The 26,308-nt window shown below is 41.9% G+C and overlaps 2 protein-coding genes across 11 annotated transcripts in view; both read right to left on the bottom strand.

Moving 5' to 3' along the window:
* Positions 1-9,971, bottom strand: part of rgs12b (regulator of G protein signaling 12b) — a 59,142-nt gene extending 49,171 nt beyond the window's left edge. For 2 of the 5 annotated variants that reach the window (XM_017416982.3, XM_017416984.3), the window contains exons 1-4: positions 9,567-9,971; positions 7,202-8,514; positions 6,660-6,899; positions 4,976-5,980 (exon numbers count right to left, since the gene is read on the bottom strand). In XM_017416982.3, coding sequence (XP_017272471.1) covers positions 4,976-5,980; positions 6,660-6,899; positions 7,202-8,281 — 2,325 coding nt within the window. In that variant the 5' untranslated portion in view covers positions 8,282-8,514; positions 9,567-9,971. Of the gene's footprint in view, positions 1-4,975; positions 5,981-6,659; positions 6,900-7,201; positions 8,515-8,635; positions 9,106-9,566 lie in introns of those variants that run through there. The other 3 variants (XM_037974901.1, XM_025006085.2, XM_017416983.3) reach the window with 3 other exon arrangements.
* Positions 9,972-10,978: 1,007 nt separating this feature from the next.
* Positions 10,979-26,308, bottom strand: part of htt (huntingtin) — a 31,535-nt gene continuing 16,205 nt past the window's right edge. For 2 of the 6 annotated variants that reach the window (XM_017416965.3, XM_025006072.2), the window contains 29 exons: positions 25,968-26,227; positions 25,387-25,529; positions 25,014-25,236; positions 24,724-24,865; positions 24,298-24,477; positions 23,946-24,122; positions 23,664-23,740; positions 23,276-23,411; positions 23,039-23,161; positions 22,218-22,425; positions 21,917-22,062; positions 21,590-21,767; positions 21,397-21,498; positions 21,086-21,270; positions 20,871-20,997; positions 20,663-20,766; positions 20,389-20,543; positions 19,834-19,973; positions 19,657-19,742; positions 19,438-19,568; positions 19,099-19,231; positions 18,682-18,837; positions 18,399-18,589; positions 17,987-18,101; positions 17,010-17,223; positions 15,199-15,412; positions 14,884-15,046; positions 14,363-14,523; positions 10,979-13,610 (listed from right to left, as the gene is read on the bottom strand). In XM_017416965.3, coding sequence (XP_017272454.1) covers positions 13,397-13,610; positions 14,363-14,523; positions 14,884-15,046; positions 15,199-15,412; positions 17,010-17,223; positions 17,987-18,101; positions 18,399-18,589; positions 18,682-18,837; positions 19,099-19,231; positions 19,438-19,568; positions 19,657-19,742; positions 19,834-19,973; positions 20,389-20,543; positions 20,663-20,766; positions 20,871-20,997; positions 21,086-21,270; positions 21,397-21,498; positions 21,590-21,767; positions 21,917-22,062; positions 22,218-22,425; positions 23,039-23,161; positions 23,276-23,411; positions 23,664-23,740; positions 23,946-24,122; positions 24,298-24,477; positions 24,724-24,865; positions 25,014-25,236; positions 25,387-25,529; positions 25,968-26,227 — 4,584 coding nt within the window. In that variant the 3' untranslated portion in view covers positions 10,979-13,396. The remainder of the gene's footprint in view (positions 13,611-14,362; positions 14,524-14,883; positions 15,047-15,198; positions 15,413-17,009; positions 17,224-17,986; positions 18,102-18,398; positions 18,590-18,681; positions 18,838-19,098; positions 19,232-19,437; positions 19,569-19,656; positions 19,743-19,833; positions 19,974-20,388; positions 20,544-20,662; positions 20,767-20,870; positions 20,998-21,085; positions 21,271-21,396; positions 21,499-21,589; positions 21,768-21,916; positions 22,063-22,217; positions 22,426-23,038; positions 23,162-23,275; positions 23,412-23,663; positions 23,741-23,945; positions 24,123-24,297; positions 24,478-24,723; positions 24,866-25,013; positions 25,237-25,386; positions 25,530-25,967; positions 26,228-26,308) is intronic. The other 4 variants (XM_025006071.2, XM_025006074.2, XM_017416966.3 and 1 more) reach the window with 3 other exon arrangements.

Below are 26,308 nucleotides of genomic sequence, written 5' to 3'. Positions count from 1 at the left end.
AAACTATATCTGAATTAGCAGTAGCATACTTGAATTAGCTGAAACTATAGTTGAATTAGCATTAGCATAGTTGAAATAGCTGAAACTATAGTTGAATTAACTGAAACTATAGCTGAATTAGCATTAGCATAGTTGAAATAGCTAAAGCTATAGCTGAATTAGCTGAAGCTACAGCTAAATTAGCTGAAGCTATAGCTGAATTAGCTGAAGCTACAGCGGAACGAGTTAGATGCCGAAAAACGTACGGAATAGTGAAAGAAGAATAATAGATAAGAAAGAGAAACAGGAAAACAATGGTGTGAATGCTATAAAGCATTCACACAATAATAGATAATAGATAATAAAGAGAAACAGGAAAACAATGGTGTGAATGCTATAAAGCATTCACACAATTAAAAAAAATATTAAACGTTATTTTTTTGTAGCAGAAACAAACAGAATTTAAAAATATTTAAATCATTTACAGACCCATGGGAAAGTTTTCATTCTTTACAGGAACAGTCTATAGAAGAAGCCTGCTGATGTTCGTGGAGATTAACACAGTGGTTGTAGAGATAGAAATATTTAGACATTTTTAGCCCTTTTCTTAACGTGTCGTTAATTTGGTTTCTTATTCAGTGAGTTTATTGTCATGTGAAAATATGATGTACATCTGTGTATTTTTAAAGCCTGTAGGCTCAGCTAAAACAATGCAGAGTGCCCCAATGTCCCATTAGGCCTACTAATTTTCTTTTTTAATAGAAATCGACTACACTGCTGTAATCACTGTAAAGCAGGATACTGAAGGTGGGCATACATCAGCTAACTGAAAATATAACCCTGATATTAGTTACATATTGTCCTAAATATCACACATTAGTATACCAAGCTATTTTATTCATTTATTTGTTAGGTAAAATATTAGAAATATATGGCAATTAATAGTGAATCAGTGTATAGGTTAGACAAAAGGTCAGTCATCCATGTCTGAACGCTGAAGTGCACGTTACATAAGGGCTTAATGTTTCCAGAATTATGAAGAAAATGACTACATTACATAAGTTCAAGGTGTTATTAACTACAGACACTGGTGGCAGAGCTCTGGTTCGACTAAGCAGACACGTAAAGTACCTTTTTACTTAAAGTGCAGTTATGTACAATGACTGCAGCACAGTAGCAGTGGTGCACAGGGTTGGCTTTTTGCCCCCGCTAATGCTTACCGGGCTTTGTGGGAGACTCATTACAGCATACTCTTGTCTCCTGTTTGCACAATGTGCATTACATACTGTATTTTTATTTTTATTTTTTAAAAAAACCCAGTTTGACAGCAGCTACTCTCAGCCAGAGCCATCAGTAGCCATTCCAGTGTACTTCTATTTCAGTGGTGAAAACCAGCTTATTTAAATTGGATTTAAACTGACACGATGCAATAAACCGCCACTGACGATGAACGCAGGAGACCATGGAGATTTATCACGGAGCCATCTGACAATGATGTCATCACGCTGAGTGGTGCAGTAAATTCTGGGCGAATTAACGTGGTGATGCACTCACAGGTCCACAACGGGCTGCCTAACAACTGTTGCTCTTTCAGAACTCAGAAATAATCTGTCTTCTCTCTCAGCTTTCACGGACGAAATCTGGCTCAGGAGGCGGCACATATGAGTGGCCCCCAGGTGACGGCCGCTGATATGTAATTAAATGATGCTGACAAACATCTGAGCGACTGTTTCTGAGACCGTCTGCATTTCATCAGGCGGAGCCCGTGGTGTTGCCTGGATACTGAGTCAGCTGTGTGTATGAGTGTGTGTGTGTGTGTGTTTCCGCATGCATTTCTGTTTGAATGTCAGATAACGAAGATTCGAACGCTTGATTAAATGTCTGAGCATGACCCCTCTTTGACCTGGTCCGTTTAGAACCAGTCCATAATAACGAGGCTTAAACACACACACACAGGAAATATTTTAGGAAAAGTTGCTATGTTAATTATAATTGCATCGAAACACTTTCAAAGAAAAAGCGTGAAAAACTAAATTTTGATAGAAAACTCACAGCTCTCCTCTCTTCAGCTGATCTTGTTCATCTCTTCCTCCCACAAAACACACATCATCAACTTCACATAAAAAAAACTTCTTTCCTGTTTACAACACGACAAAAACACAAAAAGACTTTTTTTAAATCATCAACAGTAAAAAAACTATTATAGCAGGAGCTAAATTATTACACAAAACACAAGAATTATCTACAAATTCTATGTTTTTTTAGATTAAGAAGAAAAAAAAACTGACAGCCTCCTAACAGTCTATCAAAATAAGAAATACCTCCAAATGATTCACTAATAATTAGCAGAACTGACAGCATTTTCCCCGTTTACATCTCAGCATATGAATAATAGATGTTAGGAATAAAAATACCAATAAGTGATTCACTTCCTGAATGTTTGGTTTATAAAGATTTAACTTTGTTTCTTTAAGTGATTTTAAAACAAACTGAGACTTCCTGATATTTTCTACAATCAGTTATAGATGTTTTTTTAGTACCAGCAAGGTTTCAGAAGTTGTGTCTTATTTTATGAAAACCTGAAAAGGTTTTCCGTGGAAATGTGCGAGGCTGCAGGAGGATTGCAGAGAAAGTGAAACAGCGCCACCATGTGGCAAATAACACAAGCAATCAATGACAACATCCCGAATCATTAAAATATATACAAATATAAATTAAATAAATGTGATTATCTCATGATTAGTTCAGGAAGGTGGTGAGACTTTGTAAAGCAGAAACAACCTGTGTAGAAGAAAACATGGCTCACTGATGGAGTTTAAAACTGTTCAGGCCGAGGACATTGTTCATAAAGGTTAACGTCCAGCTTCCTGTCACTGTCAGTCTCTGCCTTATTGTGGTATTTTAAACACTTCCTCTGATTGTCCCTTGTAAGGGACAATCCTGGGACCCCTGTCCACCTATCTGCTTTACTTAGAGAAGGAGTGTCCACCAGTTCCAAAGAAACTGTCCTCAGTATCTTTACTACATGGAAACAAAGACTGAGTTGATGTCACTGGTTTTATTTTGTATAATCATGGTAACAAATAAGCACATCTTTCAGTTTTAAGGCTTTATGTAGCAGGACACAGTAAAGAGAATTCATAAATTCAGGTAAAAACAACCTCAGATGAACAGCATATAACATAAACATACAACTTTGTGTTATTACCTCAGCTAAAATGCAAAAAATGCGTAGAAAAACTAAATCCCCACTTAATGTGGTGTGTGTTAATTCAATGCCAAGGAGGAAAGACATCAAGATGATCTTAGACAAACAAATGTTGAAGCCTTCTGATCTGTGAAGAATTATGACGCCATTTTAGACACAATGTGGAGTCTGTAACTATGCAGTGAAAAAGATTATTTAATATTTGAAACTATTTCTACTAATTACCAATCTTCTGGTGGGCAGTCACTTCGAGGTTAGAGCAGAAGACGCAGAAAAAAAGCTTTAAATGTCTAAATGAAAACACACCAACGCCATTATAAAGGTCTGAAAATTTAAACTGAAGACCTTCTTGCTGTGAGGTGACACTAAGAACCATACAGTCAGTTTAAATGATGAAACTTATGATGAACAAACAGGTTCTTTGGTGGGGAAAGGAGGAGAAAGACCCTTTCTCTAAAAAGACCATATAAGCTCAGCTTAGATCGACAAAGTTGAATTCGAACAAACCACAAGACTTCCAGTCCAGGTGGGAACAAACAGGAGATAAGTGACCATAATGCACATCTCTAATTCTGGAGAAAACCAAACACAGAGATGTCAAACTAACTGTGACGCTCAGTGGTGAAGCTGGGCCCAGAGTGGGTCATAAACAGGACGATGGTGCCAAACACAGCAGCAAGTTTATAACAAAATGGCTGAAATAGAAAAAAACTGAGGTGTTGCAGAAATATGCAAACAATTTGTGAGGGATCTACATAAACCCACGGCAGTAAACCTAAATAAAATGAAGCAATGTTGTAAAAAAAATAAATTAAATAGGCCTGAATTTGTAAAGAACATTTCAAGTCATTGATAAAGTCACAGAGCAGACAGTTAATTAAAATTATTATTGTATAAACTAATGAATCACTGAGGGGTTTTTGAACACTGGATTTTGACTTTTGTTAAATATTAAAAAGCCCGTTCCTGTCAGGTTGCATTTACCGGTACCTGATTGGCACCAGATATGTCCTCAAATGTAAAACTTTCTAAAATAAAACACAGTTTACTAGATTTTAGCGTCACAGTGCATGTAAAAGGCACAAATAGAAAGCAGTCAGGCTGGAAAGTTCTGCATCTTGTTCCTAACGTCACTAATAAAGCCGGTGAATAGTGTATTTAATTTAAATGTAAATGTACTTATTAAAATATTAAAGAGAAACGATAAGTGGAATGAATCTCCATCACACCAAGTCTCATTAAGGTGCAAACAGGTGGTTTTCAGGTGATGGCAGATGTCTGGTTAGTGCATAATACATGATCTGATACTTTAACCAAGTCTGGGTAATGAGCCAGCTGGGCTGCTCACATTATTCAGAGTATTATGGGGTTGTTAGCTGGGCTAAACGTAGCGTAAATACGTTTCTTTAATTCGAGGGAAATGACATTTTATTTAATAACTTTGTGAGATAAATACTGAAGCTTGAGAGGAAGACGGAGAAAGCAACAGAGAACAATGAGCTGAGCCCTCGTGGATTTATAGTTTCAATAATCGGTGGTCTTGGACACACTTTAGTCAAAGGGAATTTTCCCAACAGGAGTGTGTGATGTGGGGGTGCAACCTGCTGCAGGGGCTTCTCATCTCCCAGTCATTTTTAACACAACTCTCTCACAGTACACAAACTGATGCCCTTTTCTATATGCAGCGTTCATAGAAAAGTTGAGGACACCGTTAGTTTAATAAGGAGGAAAAAAACAAATACAACATCCGAGTGAAAAGTCGTAATACCTGAATTATATCTACTTTACCTTTTTCTCGCCCTCCTTTGAGTTCCCTTCGACCTTCCCTTCTCGTTTCTTCTCCTTTTCACTTCTCCGTGCTCCGGTGCGTTCCCGGTCACCAAACAGTTTCTTAGCCCACTCATCTTTCTGCGCAGCCAGCCGGTGGGTTTGGGGATGTGCAGGAGGAGGCTGGCTCCCACCAGGTTTTTGCAAGTGGTCCCCGGGGGCCAACGGGGCCCGATAGCGGTCGGCCGGGATCTTATTCATGGGTGGGGGCAGAGTGCTGCAGTTGGCTGAAGACCATCCGTCAGTGGACTCGGCGTAGGACTCCTGATCGCTGCTCAGACCCTGGAAGTGGCTGTGGTGGTGCTGCTGCTGACGCCAGTCTCTCAGCACATGGACGGGCAGCCACCGCTGTGGTTCCACCCCTGCTACTCCTCCAGCCCCTCTCCTGTCTCCTCCCCCCGCAGCTCCTCCCAGCTTCCCTGATGAGTAGTGGTGTGGGTGGAGCCCTCGTGACAGCCTGCCAGGTACATCAGGATGAGCCAAGGGGAGAGGGTGAGGGAGGTCAGCAAGGTGCGGATCGTGAAGGTAGTGGCCGTTTCTCAGCATTGGAGGAGGTGGAGGAAGAGGAGGAGGTGGAGGAGGATGAGCGGCTGCGGCTCCTAGTGTGGGGCTCCATGCCTGCTGGGACGAAGGTGGGCTGTCCCAGTGCCGCGCCCCGGATACGTGGTTGTGATTGGGAGGACCACCGAGGTCGACTAAAAGCACTCTGTTGCTCTTCTCCTCAGGTAAAAAGTTGCCGATCCCACTATCGCTGTTGCTGCTCGTGCTGTGGTTCTGCTGGGCGTCGTTGTCTGGATCGTTGAAAGCACGAGCTCGAACCCCCTCAATGTTGTCTCCCATGTCCCGGTAGAGGACAGAAACAAACTGGAGGAGGGGCTGAGAACTGGAGGGGAATTCCAGGCATCCTCCTGTCTCTGGGTCAGGGGTACACTCAAAGCCGAACCTCCTGGCTACCCCCATATGGACCTGCAGACGGAACAATCCCAGCTGATAAAAGATGTCTGACCAACATAACTGACACCTGACCAAGACAAAACACTGGCAGAACATCTAATGAATCACAAAATGGATTTTAACAGAAACCACTGGCTGTACATCTACTGATTAAAGATGGCTGCCACAGCAAAGTAATCTTAGCAAACAGAAAAATGGCTATATCTCAGTCATTTTACAGATATTGAACTAAAATTTGGTGTGGTGGTAGCTGACAGTCATTCACAACATGTACTTCAAACACTAACAGATCACCAAAGATAACAATATCACAGGAGTTTGCACATAATGTTATTTTCAAGGTTTGATAAAAAAAAACTAGAACATAAAAAGATTTCAGTCTAAAACTCTGGCATAAAAGGTGGTGGATGATAATATTCCTAGGCATGATGGCCTTTATATTATTGTTTATTATTTGGGTCTCTGCCAGAAAGTGCTCAAACAGTGTTTTCTATGACTAGTTTTTTAAAAGCACCAAAGGTTTTCTTAATTAAATGAAATTTAGTGAGCATTTGTTTTCTGGCTTAAAATCTCCAGTCTTAAAAGTTGTAATTCACTCAGGATAAATGTAATAATACAACATTCTTGTGATATATCTAATTCTAGAACAATTTGTAATAACTGTGCCTCATCTCTACCTCTGTGTTTTTACCTGGTGGTGACAAAGCTCTGGATCCACGATGAACACATGACACGACGTCCTCAAAGTCCCCTCCTCATCTTGTCCGTTGCTGAAGTGATGATCATCGTGGTCGTCCGAGGCTTGCATTGTGACCAGCCCAAAGAACCGCCGGTCATCAGGACAACAGGCGCTGAAAGCCAGTTTTTCTGCAGGATAAGTGGCCAAGACGTGACCTCTGTCACTGCACAGGTGCACACTGTCATGCATGACCTGGATGGATATAATTAATGCATGTTATTACCTGCAACCAAGGAGACTAATGAGGCCATAGGAATTGCCTGACACATTTAGAAAACAGCATAAAAAACGGGCTTTCATGTTCAACCACTGTTTATATTGGGTACTTTCTGCAAATTATTTGTAATTTTTAATTTTAATACAAACAGACACTGAGTATTTGTATGACTAAATCTTGATTTAACTGAAGACAATTAAAAATGTATCATGCATGGATTAATTCATATTTGTTGATACTTAATTGAACAGTAAGTTAATAGAAGATTTGGTCGCACCTTCATAAGGACCAATGAATGAATCTTTTGCTCGGCCCTGAGGCGCCTCATGCTCCCTCTGATGGCTTGCAGACTGTCGTTCTCCAGGTTGGTGCCTGTGGACGCGAGCTCAATGGAGCTAAGGTAGCCAACAATCATCCCCACATTGAGGATTCCTTCGCTGGGTTCTAGGACAAAGTCGCCCCCTTCTCCTACATCCATATCTTGCTCTTCTTGGTGGTGAAGGTGAAGGTGGTGAATGTCTGACTCCAGAAAGACGGAATCATCATTCAGAACCTGGGCCATCTCCTCCTCAGAGAGAAGGTTTGGGTTGCTCTGGGATCGAGAGGGGTTTTGATATGGAAAGAACTCTGGATCGGACACCTGACGAGGCTTTGAGGACGAGCTAACCCCGGGCCTGTCCTTGTCCGAGCTGCTGGAAGAGTGACTTGAGTTCTCAAAGATCATGTTAAAGATTCCTCCAGACTGCAGCTCCGCCACGACTCTCTCCGCTCTGTTGATGCCCAGCTGCTTTGAATCCATTTTGGGTTTGTACCAGCCTCCACGAGCTCCAGAGCCCGACCTGCTACTGTTGTTGTTGTTGTTAACACTGTTGTCATAGAAACCATCCAGCTCGTCTTCACTGGAACAAGAGTCCAGGTAAGCTGCTGCCATTGTGCTGCTGCTGTGGTGGCGACTGCCCGTGGTCCGCTGGTGGTGGTGGCGCCTGTGATGCTCTCCCTCAGCGATGACCAGCTTCAGGACACCAGAGCATCGCCCGATCAGTTTGACAACATCTTCGTGGGAAGCCTTGGAGACATTGATGTCATTGACGGAGAGGATGAAGTCTCCTGAGCGCAACCCGACGTAGTTTGCTGGACTTCCTTTTAGGATGCAGCTGAGGACACAGGGGCTTTGGCCTGTCAACGTGAAGCCATAACCCGTTCTCCCTCTTGCCACCTCCACAGCTTTAATACGACCGTACTGAGCAGGGGGCGGGGGAGGCTGAGGGAAATTCATCCCACCTCCAACACAGGGGCGCCTCTTGGACGATCCATCCAGCTGCCTGGACATTGTGCCAGAAAACCTCTTTTTATCCATTTTTTTTAGGTAAATTTTATTTTGTCATCTTAAACCCTTAGTTTCTGCAGGAGAGCAGTTCTTACATAAAAAACCTGTCTGTGTGTACGACCGCTGAGCTGTCAGGCTTCTTTGAAAACGGGAGCAGCGGTTCAGAATGCAGCACATGGGTGAGAACCAGGGGTCGAGTTTTAACACAGCTCTGCTAGTGGTCCCATCCTGGTGTCAGCTTTCCATCCATCCAGGGAAGATACCTGAGTCACAAAATATATATAAATATTTATAGATATATCCAGTGATGAGATGATTTCCACTTATTCACGTTGTTTTGTGCTTTTATATACAATCAGTGATGCATCCATAGATTAAACATACTGCCTTTCTCTTTTAGGGATGCTGCAAGTCTCTGCTGTGTGTGTTTATCAGGCAGGAGGGGAGGAGCCAGACACACCTGTGCAGATGTTCAGGCGTCCAGGTAAACTTACAGAGACGCCGCCTGTGACAATTAAATCCCGCGGGGACTTTCGGTTTCCATTTTCCGAAACGTGGCCTACGGCTTTAATTCGCGTTAAACGTGTTTTCGTTCTTAAGTTAAAGTTTTCCGCAAAGCGAGAAAGCGTTCGCTGACGTAGTACCGTTAGCTTGATTAGCTCAGCGCGCCAGCTAGCAAAAAGTTAGCGCTAGTTGTATACAGCGGCTACTGGTGAGAAAAAAAAATACCCCGCCTTGTTTTTAATGCTTTACGTCGACAAAAAGAGTGCGTTTAAGTTACTTCGCTTTTAGTTTAAAATTAAAAGTTTTCTTGCCGCGAGTTGCCGTTTAACCCGCGCACCCACCCATGCTAACGCTAGAGTCCCGCCCCTCGAAGTTCCACATCTTTGGAATGTCGGTCCGTAACCGTGGCAACGGCGGTGTACACAGATTTCTTTTTGCCCACTGTCATTGGCCCCCCCGGCTGTCAATCACGCGGCTAGCCGATGAAAGTTGACGAAAAGCTAGCCTGGTAAAAAACTTCTAACGGGTAACTAGTTCCGCAGGTGTCCAAATAAAATTTTAAAAAATAAATTTTAAAAAGCATGTCATGTTTAGCTGATATTAAAATCAGAGTGCAAGTTTAAAAGAAATAAAAAAGAGTTAGGCTACAAGCACGCGCTGAGAGAACAAACTTAAAGAAGCGACAAACAGCTGGCTGGAATATATGAGAGGTGGATGGATTTCTTTCTAATGTTCCCACAAAGATGTTTTTTTTTTTTGTTTTTTTTTTAGCAACGAGTTCACTCAGCCGGGAGTTAAAGAAATGACTTACTTGTCGGTGTCCGGGCATGATGCTGCTCGGGAGGATCCCATGGTTTTGTCGCCAAGGTTTGGTAAGTAAACTCAGGGGCGAAGGGTAAACAAAAGAAAAGACTGCACCATCTGGCGAAGTAGCCTAGGAGGAGGAGGAGGAGGAAGACTGGGTCAGAGGAGGTGTGTTTAGAGTGGGCAGAGCAAACATGGGACCCCTAAGTTGGACTAAAACATGAGGTTCATTTAACAGCTTGTATTATCTCAAAGAGAGGGTTTTATAGCTCATCAGTCAGTGCTGCTCAAAAAACCCAGGATGAAGATAAATGTCAAAAAAACATCACAATGTTTTTAAGACTGGAAGAGCATTCACATAAAAATAAAATAAGAAAGGCAGGGATCCACTATGATGTCAAAGCTCTTTGTTTACCTGTTTTTCCTCTAAGTTTTTGCAAAATTTAAGCTTTTTTAAGCCGTTCATACATGACAAAGTTTGGCTCATTCAGGAGCTGGATGCTATGGCTGTTTGATACTTCTCAAAACATTTAGCTTTGTCTTTTTTTTCTCCATGTAAGTAAATAGAGATGTCTTCATTTGCTTCTGTTGGAAACCTGCTTCAGCAAACTCCCTCTGTGTCCTCTTGGGCTATTTCTGCTTTTTACCTGCAGTTTCTGCTACTTTTAGCTGATTTAATCCCTTTTACTTGTTAGCCTTTTGACACATTTAGCTATTAACTAATCTTTTAATACTTTTAGCTACTTTCAGACAATACTTTGGTCCGTCAGCTTCTTCAGCAAAACAAAAAATGCACTTCCTGTAGTGAGCATTACTTTTATGAATATATGTATTACATATATATACATTCACCGGTCTGTTGCATTTGTGGGTTTTTTTATATTTAAGTAGAATCCTTTTGTAACCTCAGCCCATTGTTCTGTAATTCTGGGTTTGTGATTCAAAATAAAGAAGAACAAACTGACCCAACATCGAGGTTCTCTTTAATCTGTTCGTCCATCTTTAACCGCGCCTAATGTTAATATTTCTAATATTTTCCCAACATTTTAGCTCCTCTAAGCTGCTGATTTAAGACAAAAGTACAGGTGACACTGTGTAAAGTTGACTTGTGCAGCTCTTATCGATGCCTTCATGAAGCAGATGGCAGCTGCCTCCTAATCCTGTTAATACCTTTTAATCAAACAACCATCTTAATGGCTGCTGTAAAACAAGGATGCTCTCCGTACGCAAGAGATGCGGTTTTTATGAGAAAAGGAAACCTGTAAACACGACTGCTTTGTCAGTATTTACACCAACCGATGAACACATTACTGATGTAGTTAAAAGTAAAAACCGTCTTTAACAGCTGAAGTTTTACAGATGGATGCTGTGACAGTAATACTGTCACATCTACAACACAATAAATCAAATCCCACAAGATTAACATCTTTGAATAATTTATTTCTACAGACCATATGCAATAATCTTTTCAAAATAGTCAACTTCACTGAAATACACAATCTCTCTCACAGTTTTACAAGAAATTAAAAATAAAAAAATGCATTGTCCTTATTTATGGTCGAGATGAAAACCTAACTTAAAGAAAAGATCGTTCCATTCAGTCTTTACGTCACAGAAGAGGATTTAAAATGGTAATTACCCAACAATTTATATACTCTCAGAGGAAAAATAGATAAATGATTTTTGTATTTTGAAAGCAAAGAGCCAATATGATAATTATAAAAATACTAAAGATTATGGGACATGTTGGAAAACTTGGCAAAGAGAAGTAAAATGATGGGAGACGTTTTGTTCAAGACAACAAAACCACAGAAGGGTTGAGGGTAATTTTCTCCCCCCCGCAGGGGTTTTTCTGCTCTTCTGCCAGGAGATGATACCCAAAGACAAGCGGGAAAGAATGAATCCTCCGTGACGTTTCTGAATGTTTTCCTTAAACATAAGTAGTGCAGGAAAATGTTTCCCCTCCAGTATTTTCCTTCCACACAGTCACACATTCAGAAAACTTAACTCCTTCAATTTCAATCTCACATTGGAATTTCTACAGCAGCCGCAGGACTCTGTGTTTCTACATTATTTTAACGTGAGCAAAGAAAAACTGTCACTGCTGTAAAGGTTGGAAAGTGGGAACATATTCAGAATGCTTTAATGTTAGTAAGTGCAGGGCTCTAACATCAACACATAAAGAACTTCAAGTTTTTAAGTGCTAAGTGTGTTTAATATTCAGAGATATCATATTTAAAGCTCAACAAAATGGAGGGAAAAGCTGCTGTGGTCTGATCTTGCTACACCTCTTCATCTGTTGATTTGTCAAAGCTGCTGTTGGTCGCTAAGGCTCCCTTTGGATTGTGTCACGTCTCCTCCACGCCACAGTCATGGCAACAGTACCCACAGAAACGCAGAGTTAGACACGAAGCGAGAAAACAGGACTTAATGCTGAACATGCTTTCAAGCTTTCAGTGCGCAGGACATACATATTCAGTCTCATCTAAGGCAAGTGTATGTACAGAGCCCGGCGAGCTCCCAGGCAGCTCCAAGTCTTTGACCCAACGCCGCGAGCTCGGAGCTTTCTGCAGACTTCAGCGAGCGCTTAAGTGTCGCGACAAAAGAAAACGGCGCCATGTCACCTGAACGTCTCAGACTCTCGCGCCCTCGCCAGGTTCTCACTTTGTCATGCTCCATGGCTTTCGTGTGACTGTACATTAGGTTGATTTCTTTTTACAAGATACAAAGGTAGCTCCACTGAAGACTACTTCCAGTCTGTCGACGACGACAACAAAAATCACAAGTCCTGAGATTTAAAAAAAAAAAAAAAACAAGTACAAGAACTAAACCGGTGGAATCTTTCTGATGTATTCAACACACAAGACTGCAAACTTAAAGACAGATATAAGCAAATTAATAAAATCATAAAAAATACTTTGCTACTGGTTAAGAAAAAGGCAAAGAAACAAAAACACTAAAATTTGATATTTTTCTTAATGGTTTGCACTGTTTGGGTGCAGATAGTGTATATGGGCTCTTAAACAGTTAAAATGACAAACTTGGAAAAAACAACTTTTTTTTAAACTTGCCTGCATATAAATGTTTTTTTTTTTGCTCTCAATGTGACATCCAGAGAACTCGTGGCATCTTATCTGCAGTGACAAACACACCACAAGTCCACCACATCTCCAGAAAAGATTAAACTGCCGCAGCTATCAGAGCTCATTCTTACACATAAACATTTTCATTTATTATCGACGGTCTGAAAGACCACATCATTTAAATATACACCAATTACAAACGTGAAGCAGACATTTCTGACTCCTCGGTGCCAGCCTGTTATCAGCGATCCAATCAGACATTAGGCCTTTTTTTAACAAGTCACTGAAAAATAGATGCATGGAACCCTTAAATATAGTAAACACGTCATCTCTATTGTACTTTACTGACATCACAATACTTAAGCAAGTCCTCACAGGAAAATAAACAAAGCTGTTCTGTGTTTGACTTACATTATCTTGTTTAGTTTTTTAATGAAAAGGTGCTGTGGAGGGAGGAGCAGAGGAGTCCACCGTGGTTTCATCCTTCACGTAGTTGCTGAAGTTTACAGAACTTTTTTTACTGAACCACCTAAAACTGGATTCACTCCTCTGAATTCACCCTGGTGGCTTCAGTAGTTGCTCACATCAGTGAAAAGGAGGGGAAGAGATGAAGCTACAATAGCTTTTTTTTTTAAATGAACATTTTGTTCTTTCCCTAGATCCCAAATTATCAGGGAAGTGAACGTGTAGATCTAATTACTCATCCTATCGCATCTCACTGCCCCCTCTCTGTGCCGGACTCAGCGTGTCGCCTTTAGAGCGATGCATCCTGGTGGATTGATCGCAGGCAGCCCAGCAGCTGGTAATAAGGGCTACCCGGCGAGGCCACGGTCTCAAATACTGATTGAAAAGCCCTTCGGTCCAGCTCCTCGTCGATCTGATGCCGATAGAAATCCATGGCCACCAAGCAGAACAGGTTGATGTCCACAATCTCGCTGGAGCCCATACGGCTGATCACATGTGGAAGTCTGGTTAACAGAAAGGGAAGATAAGGACAAAACAAACAATCTAGTTTGCTTAGCAATAAAAAAAAAAAGATTTTCTGCGTTCGAGCCTCTATAATAGAGCTGCGTTTGGATTCAGATCCTACAGGACCCAACTGCCAAACACTGACTTTTCACTCCTTTATTCTGTCATAAGAAGAATATTTTATACAATTACTTCTTTTCAGCAGGATGAGCAATGATTTTCAAGTATTCAAAAATTTGTTAAAATGGGCAAATTTAAAGAAATAATGCAACTGTCCCAATTGTTCACCTTCTGCCTACCTCCCCTCCCGAAAAACAACTCAGAGCGTCGGTCTGTATACAGTCCAAACTGTATACATTTGAAGAAAAATTGAATAATTAGACAAATTCAACAAGTGTTTTTACTTTAAAAGCCCGTCCCTAAGCTGTAACCTGCTCAGAACCAAGGGTAAAATGGAGTTTCTATAAAAACAAACATCTGAGCCCAAAGTCAGCCAGTCTAAAAATTTAAACTTTAATAATTGCTCTGATTTGAGTTCTTTAAAGCCAAAGATTTGCTCTTCTCCTGCTGTGATCAGAGTGGCTCTAACCTGCGTTTGCTGCAGGTGACACAACATTTAAATAAACTTGATGTAAAAAATAAAATTAAAAAACTGTGCTGGAGCCTCGTGTTGAGCTCTACTCGATGGTACGAAATCTAAAAATCTCATCATCGTCTTTCATGAACTCTACACCTCAACGTGCAAGGATACAGGGCAGAAATCCACTGCGAGGTGGAAGCAGAGACAAAGAAGCAGGAGAGGCTCCACATGGCCATGGCCACTGGTGTCCTCTGAGTGAAGTTGGACAAAGACAGCAGCACCCAGTCTCGCACCATTGAAGACTGGCCTGTGGCGTGGAGGGTCTGAAACACCTGCAGGGGACAAAGAACGGGTCAGAGAGAGTAACACCGCGGTTTACGAAGGCAAGAAGGTAAAGTTAGTTTATTTTTATAACACAAAATATTTTACATTAAACAGAGAAGCTGATATGAGTGGAGTTTTTAGTTTTGAGTTACTAACCTTATTTTTTATTCCACTTATCTTGGAACTTGTGTCACAACAAATGCAGTGAATTTTAATAAAATTAATTATAACATCTGTAATACACTTTTACCAAAAGTAGTCTTAGATTAGTCAAGATGTTTATCAAATATATCTTGGTAAATTAAATCAAAGAAAGAGATTTGATTATTTTTATATTTATTTCTATGCTCTTATGAGCTGCTGCTGACCTTGTAGACGACTGTGGCCATGAATTGTGGGTACGGCTGCTGATTGGACAGGAACTCTCCGATGACCTTGTTCATGACATCCTGCGGAGGGAAGAAGTCATCCAGAAACTGGGGCAGAATCCGGGAAACAACTCGAGCCTCACTGGGTAAACCTTTCCGGATTCTACAGAAAGAGGGAAGGTGGTAACGGTAAATAAAAAAATGCAAAACAAAAAAAAAGGCTCTCTTAACATATAATTACACCAACCTTAAATGGTCGGAAGCTTAGAATTGAAATAAGGAAAGTGCAAACGCTGCGTATTGACAGATTTTTACCTGTCGAAGAGCACAGAGACCCTCTCCATGGCGACAATGACCGACTCGCTGTCCGGGGCTTGCGGGTCAGAGTGAGCAGGGCGGCTGGCAGGGCTGGCTTTCTCCTTGCCTGAGGAGAAACCAACATGACCCGCTGTGACGCCAACCGCCTCCGCTACAGCAGAGTCAACCTGACCTCTAACCCTTGTTGCATCTGAACCTGATGCAAGAACGGCTGAGAAGACGAGAGGGATGGGTGGCACGGGTTGGACCAGTGGGGTAAAGGTTAGAGTGGGAGTTGGGATACGCATCACAGGACTCAGATTAGAATTTCGTAGACCACAAAAAAAGACAATTTGCTTATTTCTGGGAGCAACTATTTTTCAGATTTACTCGAAATGACTGGTGCTGAAAGGTATTAGTAAGTTTTAAAGACTTGTTTTCTCGGTACGTTAAATTGTAAGATTAGCCTCTCCTGCGGTGCTTTCGAGTTGAACAAACAGCACAGAAGAAATGTGGAAAGTCAGTTTGCAAAGGGCCAAACTCAGAACGTGCAGGCTAACTCTGAGCAAGGAGGAGGAATTATTTATGCCATTAACATATGGATGACATACTTAGAACGGCTACAGTTAGCAGGGGCTGTTATAAGGGTTAGAGGTGGGGTATATCAGACGGATACAACATCTATGACATGCAGGAAGCAAGCAGGTGGAGACAATCAACATAGGATTATTTAAATATAATCCTTATGTGAGTCATTACCAAATGAATGCACATACATGTAGGGGTAAATGAGGAACTGGTAGAAGGTATAAAGAGCAGATTATACAAAAAGAAAAAGGTACTGAATATATAAAAATGGGTTTTAAAGATGCAGTAAGTGGTTATTTTCAAGCTTTATTTATTTTTCATTTGAGATTTAGTATCATATTTACAGTAAATAGTGTTTATTTGCACTTCAGAAACCTGTGTGAAGCATTCACGTGATTGTTTTGCAATCTAACAACTTTTGCATACTTTGTATTTTTAATTTTTTTGTAAATCAAAACTCATTTATCTCTTTCAGGAGATGAGAGCTATGGCTTTTAGTTTTTATAACTTAAATACTTTTGAAAAATATTCAACTAGCTTTAATCTGCATCACCATGCTTGCCTTTTTGTCTTCTTATGCTACTTTTAGATTTAGCCAATGTTCTTTTACTTTTAGCTAACTTTTTACTAACTCTTAGCCAGCCTTTTGCTAGTTTTAGCTTTTAGCTAGTGTTTTGCTACTTCTAGATTTTAGCAAGCCTTTTACTACTTTAGTTTCTAGCTACCATTTACTACTTTTGGTTTTTAGCTAGGGTTTTGCTCCTTTTAGACAGGGCTCTGTTTCTTTCAGCAACTTATATCCAAAGTAGCTGCTAGCTGCTTCGCTAAACTGTTAGCGATGTTTGTCGAATGCAGAACGAGGTTTACTTAAGCTAAAAGCTAAACCTGAGTGGAGCAATTTATTTCCATGCCTTTTTACTCTACACTCACATATTTACCTGTTCATAGATAGCTTTGGCTAATAATTTGTGTGTAAAAAGAGTTGAAGGGTTTTGCATGCTGCTATGATGAGATGAGTCTGGGACGTGTGGCAGAGCAGAAATGGGTCACAACCTTCGCACGGACAAGCAGGTAAGTGTTAGGGGTCGTCAGTAGAGTTAGCCAGCCTCATGCTGTAGTAGTTTAGCAGTCAGTCATGGCAGCAGTAACAGTAGCACCAGTCATGATGTTTACATGTCACCGTTTAAGCCAACATACAACATTTATTATTTCTGGTGGATTTGAAGTTAAACCTTTCGTACCGGTGTACATGCAGGTGAGCATCAGGCCCAGGGCAGCCATGGCTCGATGTGGCGATGGCATGTTGACTCGGTCCACGCTGAGTTTGACCAGAGCTTCGCCGTCTACGCGGGACAACTGCTCTGACAGCAGGAGGCGCTCCAGTCCCCGCAGCACGCAGTGATAGATGATGGAGGGGGTGGAGTCCTCGCTGGCTGACACCATCACGCCACACACCTGGAAGAGAGAAGAGGGAGAAGACACGAACAAGCCTCTGTTTGAATGGTCTTTTCTTTTTTGCTCTTAACTATTTAAGTGGTAGTTGTTTAGGTTTGTGTGTGACATCAGTCATAGGTAATGAAGTAGAGAAGAAAGAGGAAAAAGCCCACCTAAGAATCAGGCTAATGGCTACCCAGACCGGTCTCTGTTTTAAATTCAGCTGCCTCAGGACAAATGAATTCATGTAGTAACACAGAGAAAACGCTGACAAACTAAACAAACTGTCATATAAACATGTAGAGGTTTCAGGTTAGCTGACACAACGTTCTCTTGCAGAAGCACGACATTTTTGAGCAATGGTTGTTTTATTTGCTTAAAAAAAACTTTATAAAACAGTTTCCAGACTGACTAGCCATTAACATGACTTCTTTTTCCTTCATTACTTTGTTCTAAAACTGATGCTATGGTTAAAAAGGTTCTCACTTTTATCTCATAACTTCTCATAACTATCTGACATAACATCACTTCAAAAATGACCAGATTATCACAATAACATAAAAAGCCTTTAATGTTTTTTCTTTCTTATCCACTGGACAAACCTCTAACAATCAGAGGACATAATTTAACTCCTCAAAGCTTCTGAAACGTTCAAACCAGCTTTGGATTCTAAACTTTCAACTTAAATTAAAAAGTCACTAAAAATGGTTCAGCTTAAATATTGTCCACGTGTTTAAACTTCTGAGTCAAATATCGCACTCATCTCGTTTTGTTTTTATTATACCTGTATAATTCCAGCCATAAAGTCAGCTCCTACATCCAGAGGGTAGTTCTCCATCATGTAGAAGGCCACTGCGCACATCACCAACACGTGCTGCTGGTTATGAAGGTTTACACAGCTGCAGAATAGAAAAAAAAAGAATAAATGGATAAAAATGCCAGAAGGAATGTGTGTGAAACGTCAAGGGCAACACCTAGAGGCTAAGAGGTGGACTGCACCTTTGTTTCCATTACCTTACTAAGCTGGATAAAAAGCTAATTGAATAACAGATCCTCTTACAGTGCAGGGGGGACTGACACAGTGACATTAAACATATTGGCTCCCTGAGGCTTTTTGTATTTCCAGTTAAACTCATTAGAGGATGAATCGAGGACAGCGTCTGCATGTGTGGGAGACTAAAGAGAGCAACACTCACTGAGCAATAGCCTTGAGATTTGACAGAAGGTACTCCGAGACTGTAGGGATGAGCTGTTTGGCCGTTTCATCGAGCAAGTCACACTCCAACACGTACAGCACCCCGTGCAATGCTCCCATGCGGCTGGGCAGGTGGGTGCTTCGCAGGGTCGTCTCCAGCAGGCGACACACAGGCTCGGCGATTACTTTGTCCTGTAAACAAATCATCAGTAGTAAATGTTTTAACAGTACAAAGCAGTTCTCCCATCACCTCATTTGACCCCCTCTCACAAAGATTCACTCACCATGCCCAACACAGCAGCAGCCTTGCAGATGGCAGGAACCAGGTACTGATTCAGGATCTCATCTTCTGGCGGGTGAAGCTTCTGGAGCTCCATCAGGGTGGAGAACATCATGTCAAACTGGTTCCTCTCTGTGAACAGGTCCGACACTGCCAGCAGCTGAACAGAACAGCAAGAATATTGAAAGTGAAACTGCGGCAGCCACATTCATTGGGGAGTTGATTTTTGTTCTCTCAGAACATTTTAGTCTTTTTAAAATCTAATGAATCTGAATAGAGATATGGAAGGACATTAGCGTATCTGACAATCAGCTTGGGAGTAAGTATTTAGTTTCAAACAGTTGACAGCCTTTTTTAATAATGCAGATTTACAGCTCTCTGGTTGACCTGATGATAACTGAGCGTGTGCAGAACAGCTCACCGATCGGACCACTTCACTGACGAGGATGGTCGGGGTCCTCCTGTTACTTGGAGAGCCTGGAATGAGCCACTGGCTGTAAAGCTCCAGCAGAAACTGTGAACATGAATGAATGTCCACACCTGCACGGTGCTTCCTGAAAAGCACAGATACAGCAGTTTGTGACGTGCATGCTTCTCTGATCATGTCATTATAACAGAATATTTTGCTGTGACACTTGAGGCCTTGGCAGACATGTGGTTGTTACTTTGAGACCCCCCCCCCCACACACACACACACAGCATTAGGCAGGTGGTGTTAATGTTCTAGCTGCCTGATGTAAGCCTTTGTGTGTCGTCTGACCTGGAGTTTATAGGAGATACAGGTGGGGAGGCAGGTGCCGGAGTGTCTGCTTCATCTTCTTCATCCTCACCCCACTCTTCCTCCCTCAGAGGAGTGATATTATTGCCTAACCACACTGAATGGATGGAGACCTGTTGAGAGATGTGTCATATTTAATACACATAAGCTACAGATATTACCTGAATCTAACACACTTTGTTTTCATTACGCTTCTTTTACCTGCCCCAGTTTGTAATCCATGTTGCCCAACTCCCTCTCTGTGTTGATCTGAAGCAGCAGTTTCTCGTGGCTGATTAGCGTTCCTGCTGAAACAAATCAGTCAAGAAATGTATCCACTCAAATTTTTTTTTAATGAATGGTTGAACGACAGCTGCAGGGATAAGGCGGGTCTGTTACCTGCAGAGGCTGCTGACAGTGATGGCACAGGGTCCCAGGCATGGTAGGGATGGTGTGTATGGACATTGTCCCTCTTTGACACAAGAGCCTGAATTTCCCTCTCCACTTCGCCCCTAATCACTGCGAGTTTCCTTCCAAACCTGGACACGCACACACAAAATTCAGTCTAAAACAAAAAGAGCAGCCTAAACAGGATTGTGAACTTGTGCTCCAAGATTACTGGTGTTCACCAGAGGGACTTCACAGGTGACTGAGAGAACAAGTGGAACTATCGTCATCATCCTGTCATTCTGCCCAGGATGAACCAATCGCAATTCTAAGTCCTTCGTTCTCTCTGCTGTTAGGCTGCTAAACCTGGACAATACGAATTTTAAGATTTAATAGCCATTTTAAGTCCAAATGAACTCCATGTCACAAATTGTATTTTGTTTTTATTTGATGTACTGAACTTGCTGACATACAAATCGCCCATTGGGATTAATAAAGTTGTCCGACTCTGCAACGTGTCTAATAATAGGCTGCCACTCAGCAGACAGATAACAGCAGCATAGTTACCGAGTTTCCAGAGCTTTGAGACTCTTGTTGCGAGGCTGCTGTTCCAGACAGCTGACTGCAGGGTTGCCAGCAGTGGGTAGGGTCATGGCACTCAGCACCAGGCTGGTGATGGCCTGCACTGCTAACACATTTAACTGGGTGCGCTCCAAGTCCTCCTGGAGACAAAACGATTGGAAAAAAAGGAGATAAAAAATAATTCATCATGTTGAAAATAGGAGATACTTGGACACTTGCATCCACATTAGTATCAAGACATTTCATGTTTTTTGTTTACCTCCTGATGCGTCTCCTCCTCCTGATCCATCGTGATTGGTTGGGTGACCAGCACCCCCAGCAGAGTTGCCCACGTTTCCTCAAACTGAGTCCTGCTACTCCAGCCTGAAATTTCATCAATCAGACAGCAAGCACTGAGATGAAACGAGACACGTCTAATGAACACAATGAAGTACATTATATAACTTCAAGAGTGCGCATTTCTGTACCTAGTATGTTGATGCGATATAGAAACTCTCTGAAGACGTCCTTTTCCTGCAGGAAGTCAACAGGGATCTCAGGGAGTGTCGTGCCAAACTCCCCACCTGGCTGAGGGGACCAGCCCAGTTTCCAAACCTAAGTGTGGACACACAACATTTAAACAAACATGCCAACGCGTTCATGTATCAGAACTGACAGAACTATGACTCTTCTGAACACTAACCAGGGGAGGAACTCTGGTGTAGCTGTTGACCAGAGGCAGCCTGGACAGACTGATGACAATGTTGCGCAGTGTTTGTGTGATAAAAGCAGGAAATACAGAGTTTCTTGGGTGACCTAAGGAAAGGATGCTCTGCAATCCCTCTACGAGCTCTGCCATGAACTCACACGCTTCCCATTCACACTTATCTGTAACAAACACATTTTCAGATCAGCAACTTAGAATCACACAAAGAAAAGCCCAATGAGCATCTAGTGAAGTGTTGAAACATTACAACACCAGCAATTTCATGCCATTTCTAAATTAATTCTCACTTTTGGCATATCCCAAGTCCACCTGGTCTCCTTCAGCATCTCTTTCTCCGTGTGGCCTTCTCTTCTCTGGACGTAGCAACCGGTCTCCAGGACTCACAGCAACTGAAAGGTAACAGCAAAAAAAGCTCTACTGTAGAAGTAGGAAAGCATGAATACGAAAAACACTTAATGACAAGAAATGTTCCTTCATTACCTGCAGAAATAATGAGGCGCAGGCAGTAGATGAGGGAGCAGGTGTACGTGGAGTACTCAGGGGTGGAGAGCTTGTTCCAGACGCAGGGCTGCTGCAGGGCCAAGCACAGACAGGAAAGGGCCCACTGCAGGTCCACACTGAGGGGCAACTGGTCCTGGAGCAGGCGCCACGCTACAACCTGGTCAGAGAGTTTCACACACAGGAAAAAAAAGCAGGTTAAAGCAGCTATTTCAGCTAAACTACCTATACGACTATAAAAACTGTCCATTTATAAACAAAAAACTAATCTGTGTAATGATGTAGCTTTGGGGATACTGAATGTTTTACCTCAGCAGCTGTGCAGGTGAAAGTGGTGATGAGGTGCTCCTTGTCAGGGGGAATATGAAGTGATGGAGGCAACTGACTAACGTTCAACAAATACTGCGACAACACTCTGCAGAGTGCTAAAACCTTGGGGTAGAAACCTGGCTCACCTAGAAAACAACCAAAGGTAAAAAAAAAGTTAAAACGTGCTTACCAAAAAGAGCCTGACTGCTACAAACAAACAAAAAAACAAAAAGCTGCAGGAGGAAATTCTTGTTTTCACCCAACAGTTAATCTATTCTGTTGCCCCAGCCCTTAATCTCACCGTACACAGCACCCAGCTGGTTCCAATAAGGCTGAGGTTGAGGGGGTGGCAGGAAAGACTGGTGTGGGACAGGAAGTGACCCAGTGACCTCTGCTAGTTGCTCGAGGGTCACCTGCAAGGCAGTTTCCATCACGAGTGACCCCTGACCCCGTGTTAACCTCTGCACTCCCATACTCAGACACGGACACAGCAGGCGAAGGTTGAAATCCTGGGAAAACGACAGTTCACGTGTAAAAATACCATTTTGTTTTAGACAGTCATTACATTTGTAATTAAAAGCCTAGCATTCCTTCAAGGAATGCATACTGCCTGCTGCCTTTCATACCAAAGTTTAAAACTAAAGTCATCTTATGCCAAAGTTGTTGTAATTTACTTCAATATATCTAATATCCAAGTTAAAGCCATATTTATGTAGGCTTATGTCGATTAGCTGTGGCAGCCATCTTGAATTGAGTTGATGTCAAATGTTAATGAATTTTCAATGTCCAGCCAATAATTACTTTCTGAAAGTTTCACTAAAATCTGTCCAGTGGTTCATGAGATATTTTGCTAACACAGTGCTGACTAACAGGTAATGTCCAAGTTTTAAGCAAAGGTGTTGCGTAACGTAAAGATCTTGGGTTGTGTTGAGAATGACTTCCAGCTACTACAACACCAGATTTTAGCTCAATATTTGTAAAATTGACAGTCAGACACTTTTGAGTTGGCTAAAGTCGATTAGCTGTGGCGGCCATCTTAAACTGGATTAACTCCAAAAAGTGAATCAGTTGTAGAGGTAGGGTTAGTGGAGGTCTTTGTGTGTTTGTTTGTTTCGGCGTTACCTTGCTGCTCATGACACTGAAGAGATCATCAGGAGGTAGTTTAGTAAGAAGTTCTGTTGTCTCCAACAGGGAAACATCCCCATAAAGGCTGCACTGGGACTTCACGAGGGCCACATACCATTCCTACAACAAAATAAAAAATTATAGCCATGACACTGAATTTCATTTCTTTTCTGATATCAAAGAAGTGTTTTGAATTTCTCACACCGTGCAGACTTCCAGAATCTAATAGCTCACCTTGTCAGGCGTGATTTTTTCAGGGGCAGGAGGTGGATTTCCATCTAATGGATGTGATGTAACTGGAGGCGTGGGGCTCCTGGTGTCTGTAACTGTGGCTCTGAACCTGTCCAGCAGGGAGTAGAACCTCTGATGCCTGAGGAGACAAATGTTTAGAGTGTATTTTCTAATTTAAAAGAGATCCATCTTAAAAACTGGGAACAAAACTGCATAATAATCTACATTTGTTTGGAGTAAATTACGTCAAACTATAGTGACCCAAAACCTGCTTAAACATTGTTCTGTATTTCAGCAGGTGAGTGATGTAAAGGCATGATGTTAATGAAGTGATGCTAGTCAGGACAAGCCTAAAGTAAAACACAAACTACAAACTCTGGAAGGAGGATACCTCTGAGCCAAGCCACTCGTCTGGAGGTATTCTTGGATCCTTTCCAGTTCCTCCACAGGCAGCTGGGCTATGCTGTTCTGGAGGTGGAAAGATCAACAAAGATGAATATTACAAATAAGCAACATAACAACGATACACGTTAACACGTTTTCTGAATGAGAAGAAGGTTTTCTAAGCTTCACAGAATCATTTGGGTAGTTTTCACTTGTTGCCAGGATGTGTTCATGAGGAAGCAAACACACACACACATCCAAGTACATCACGCAACATAATGAGCTCTACCTGTAGTGTCTCAGCCAGCAGCATCTCTACTCTCCGACACGCCAGCGTGTCCACCATCCGAGCCAGAACCCTGAAGGGTGTGTTGAGCAGTTTGTCCACATAAAGCATGAGTAGAGATCCAGACTGACTGAGGTGGATGCCTTCCAAACACTGCAACGTCTTCTTCAGCATGGTGGGCTACAAAAGCACCCAAACAAAATCAGGAAATGGAGACGTGTCAGTACAAGACGGAAATGGGGCAGAATAGCAGCTTTAAGGTTTGAGGAGACAAAGTAACTTAAATGATAAAAATACTTCAATCAAAATAAACCATGAAATAAAAAGAACAAAGTTAAAGCAGATGTTATCTCACAGTAGTGAGGTTGTCACAGCGGGACTGGATGGCCTGAATGAAGAGGCCGCTGGCAGCAGAATTACGGTGAACAGCGCTGATGAAATCCTGAACTGGAGGCTCGTGGGAAAGGCTGATGAGGTCACGCACATGGTTGACGATTAGCCAGGTCAGATGCTCCGAGTCATGGAGATTCTGACACTGAAGGTAAAGAAAAAATATCCAAGTCAGAAACTGAAATTACAGGGATATGTGTGACACATATTTGTAATATATTCATCCTTATCCTTGCAGTAACATTATTTCCTTCCTCACAGTAGTGCTCCAATACTTTGAGCATTATAAATATATTTTTTGACTTGTTTAGCAGAAGCTTAGATTGTGTTTTTAAGATTCCCCTCCCTAATATGAGCTCACTGTGCAGTCCAACATATCTTAAAGTCTTACCACATAATCACAGAAGAGAATTAGGGCTCCCCTGCGTACGATCTCTCTGTTGACCATTGCTAACCGGGACTCTGGCTTGTCTTCCTCCCCCTCCCCCGAGGAGTGAGGACTTAGCAGCTTTGTGGATGAGAGGCTATGTCCTCTGAGAGGGAAGAAAATGTAGAGACAAGTTCAATGTAAATACAGTCCCTTAATAGGACAAAGTTCTTAGAGCCCATTTTCTCCTGTTTTATGTCCATTTATCCTAATTATCTGAATTCACAAAAAGAAAGGCCCTGATCTGTTCTCACCTGGGCGTCTGATGGACCTCAGCCCACCATGAATAGTTGGTGTAGTTGATTATGAGGAGAACCTGGCACCACAGCAGCACCAGGGATGGGTGGGTGGTGACGAGAGACTGTACCATGCTGTTTAGTCTCTCTAAGTGGTAGAAAGGACCGGCCTCTGGTCCAGGCTGTCCATTCTCACCCTTCAGAAGCCGACTGGCTGCAGCTGTGATCCGGCGAAACATTCCTGAGAAGGAAAAAAATATTCAAATAATGATTTAGTTGGACATCTACATGCTGAAAACTTGAATTTAGCAATTTTTTAATTGTAAAACTTTTTTTTTATTTTAAGAACTGACATTTCTACCTACATAACAATGAAACGACATATGCTCACCGCTTTTGAAGACATGTATGAGACACATGAGCAGTGTGCCCAGCTGCTGACAGTAGAAGGTGTGCTGTTGTTCATTAATGTCCACTTTAACCCGTCTGCTGGAAATATCATCGAGCAACACGCCGACCAGCTGGAGGAGGAACCTAGAGGGAGGAGAAGGCATTTCAAGTGAGTAAGGAAAAAGGAGATGTAGTTGAGGACATTAATTGAGCAAAGTAATCATAAGAAAAAACAGCAGGAATGAAAAGAAACAACTTTTACACCTTGTGTTAAAAAACAGTCATTTGTTTTTTTCTGAGACCAGGAATGTTATTCATAATTCCTGAAACTATTGGAGGAGTCTCAGGATTTCCATCAGTTGAATCATAAGCTCAACGTTAAAAATTTACCTTACAAAAAAATGCTTTTTTCTTTATTTGTATGGTTTTGGGCGTATATATGTTACTTTAGAGTTTCCTATGTAAATGCAACCCACAGCTCTCCCTTTAAATGTACTTTTTAATTCTTGTAACTCTGTCCCTATAACCCTCAGGGAGCCTCCAGAACCACTTGGACTAAATGCACATTGTGAAAATAGTCACCTGGCAAAGGTTTCCTCAGGTGGAACCTTCTGTGCGTCACTGTTCGTCTCTTGGTTAGAACTTGTGTCAGCAGCAGGTGGGTCGTTGGGCGAGGGGCTCTGCTGATGCAGGCGGCTGATTGTTTGGCAGGAGAGGAGGTGTGGGGAGAGTGACAGCTCATGGACCCGGGACAGGACGATGTCTTCAGTGGACTGGGAGACTAAAACTCTGAGGACTGCCAGGATACCAGACACCCAAAGTTGGACTGTTGAGACAGACGCCTGGAGGCGTGCACGTTTAATTTCAGGTTAAATATCTCAGAAGCTATTTCCAACCACTTTCACAAAACGCAAAGAGCACAA

The sequence above is a fragment of the Kryptolebias marmoratus genome, linkage group LG3, assembly GCF_001649575.2.
Source record: "Kryptolebias marmoratus isolate JLee-2015 linkage group LG3, ASM164957v2, whole genome shotgun sequence".
NCBI classification, from domain to species: Eukaryota; Metazoa; Chordata; class Actinopteri; order Cyprinodontiformes; family Rivulidae; genus Kryptolebias; species Kryptolebias marmoratus.
The sequence above is the reverse complement of the archived record's forward strand: the minus strand, read 5'-3'. Positions and strand labels throughout refer to the sequence as shown.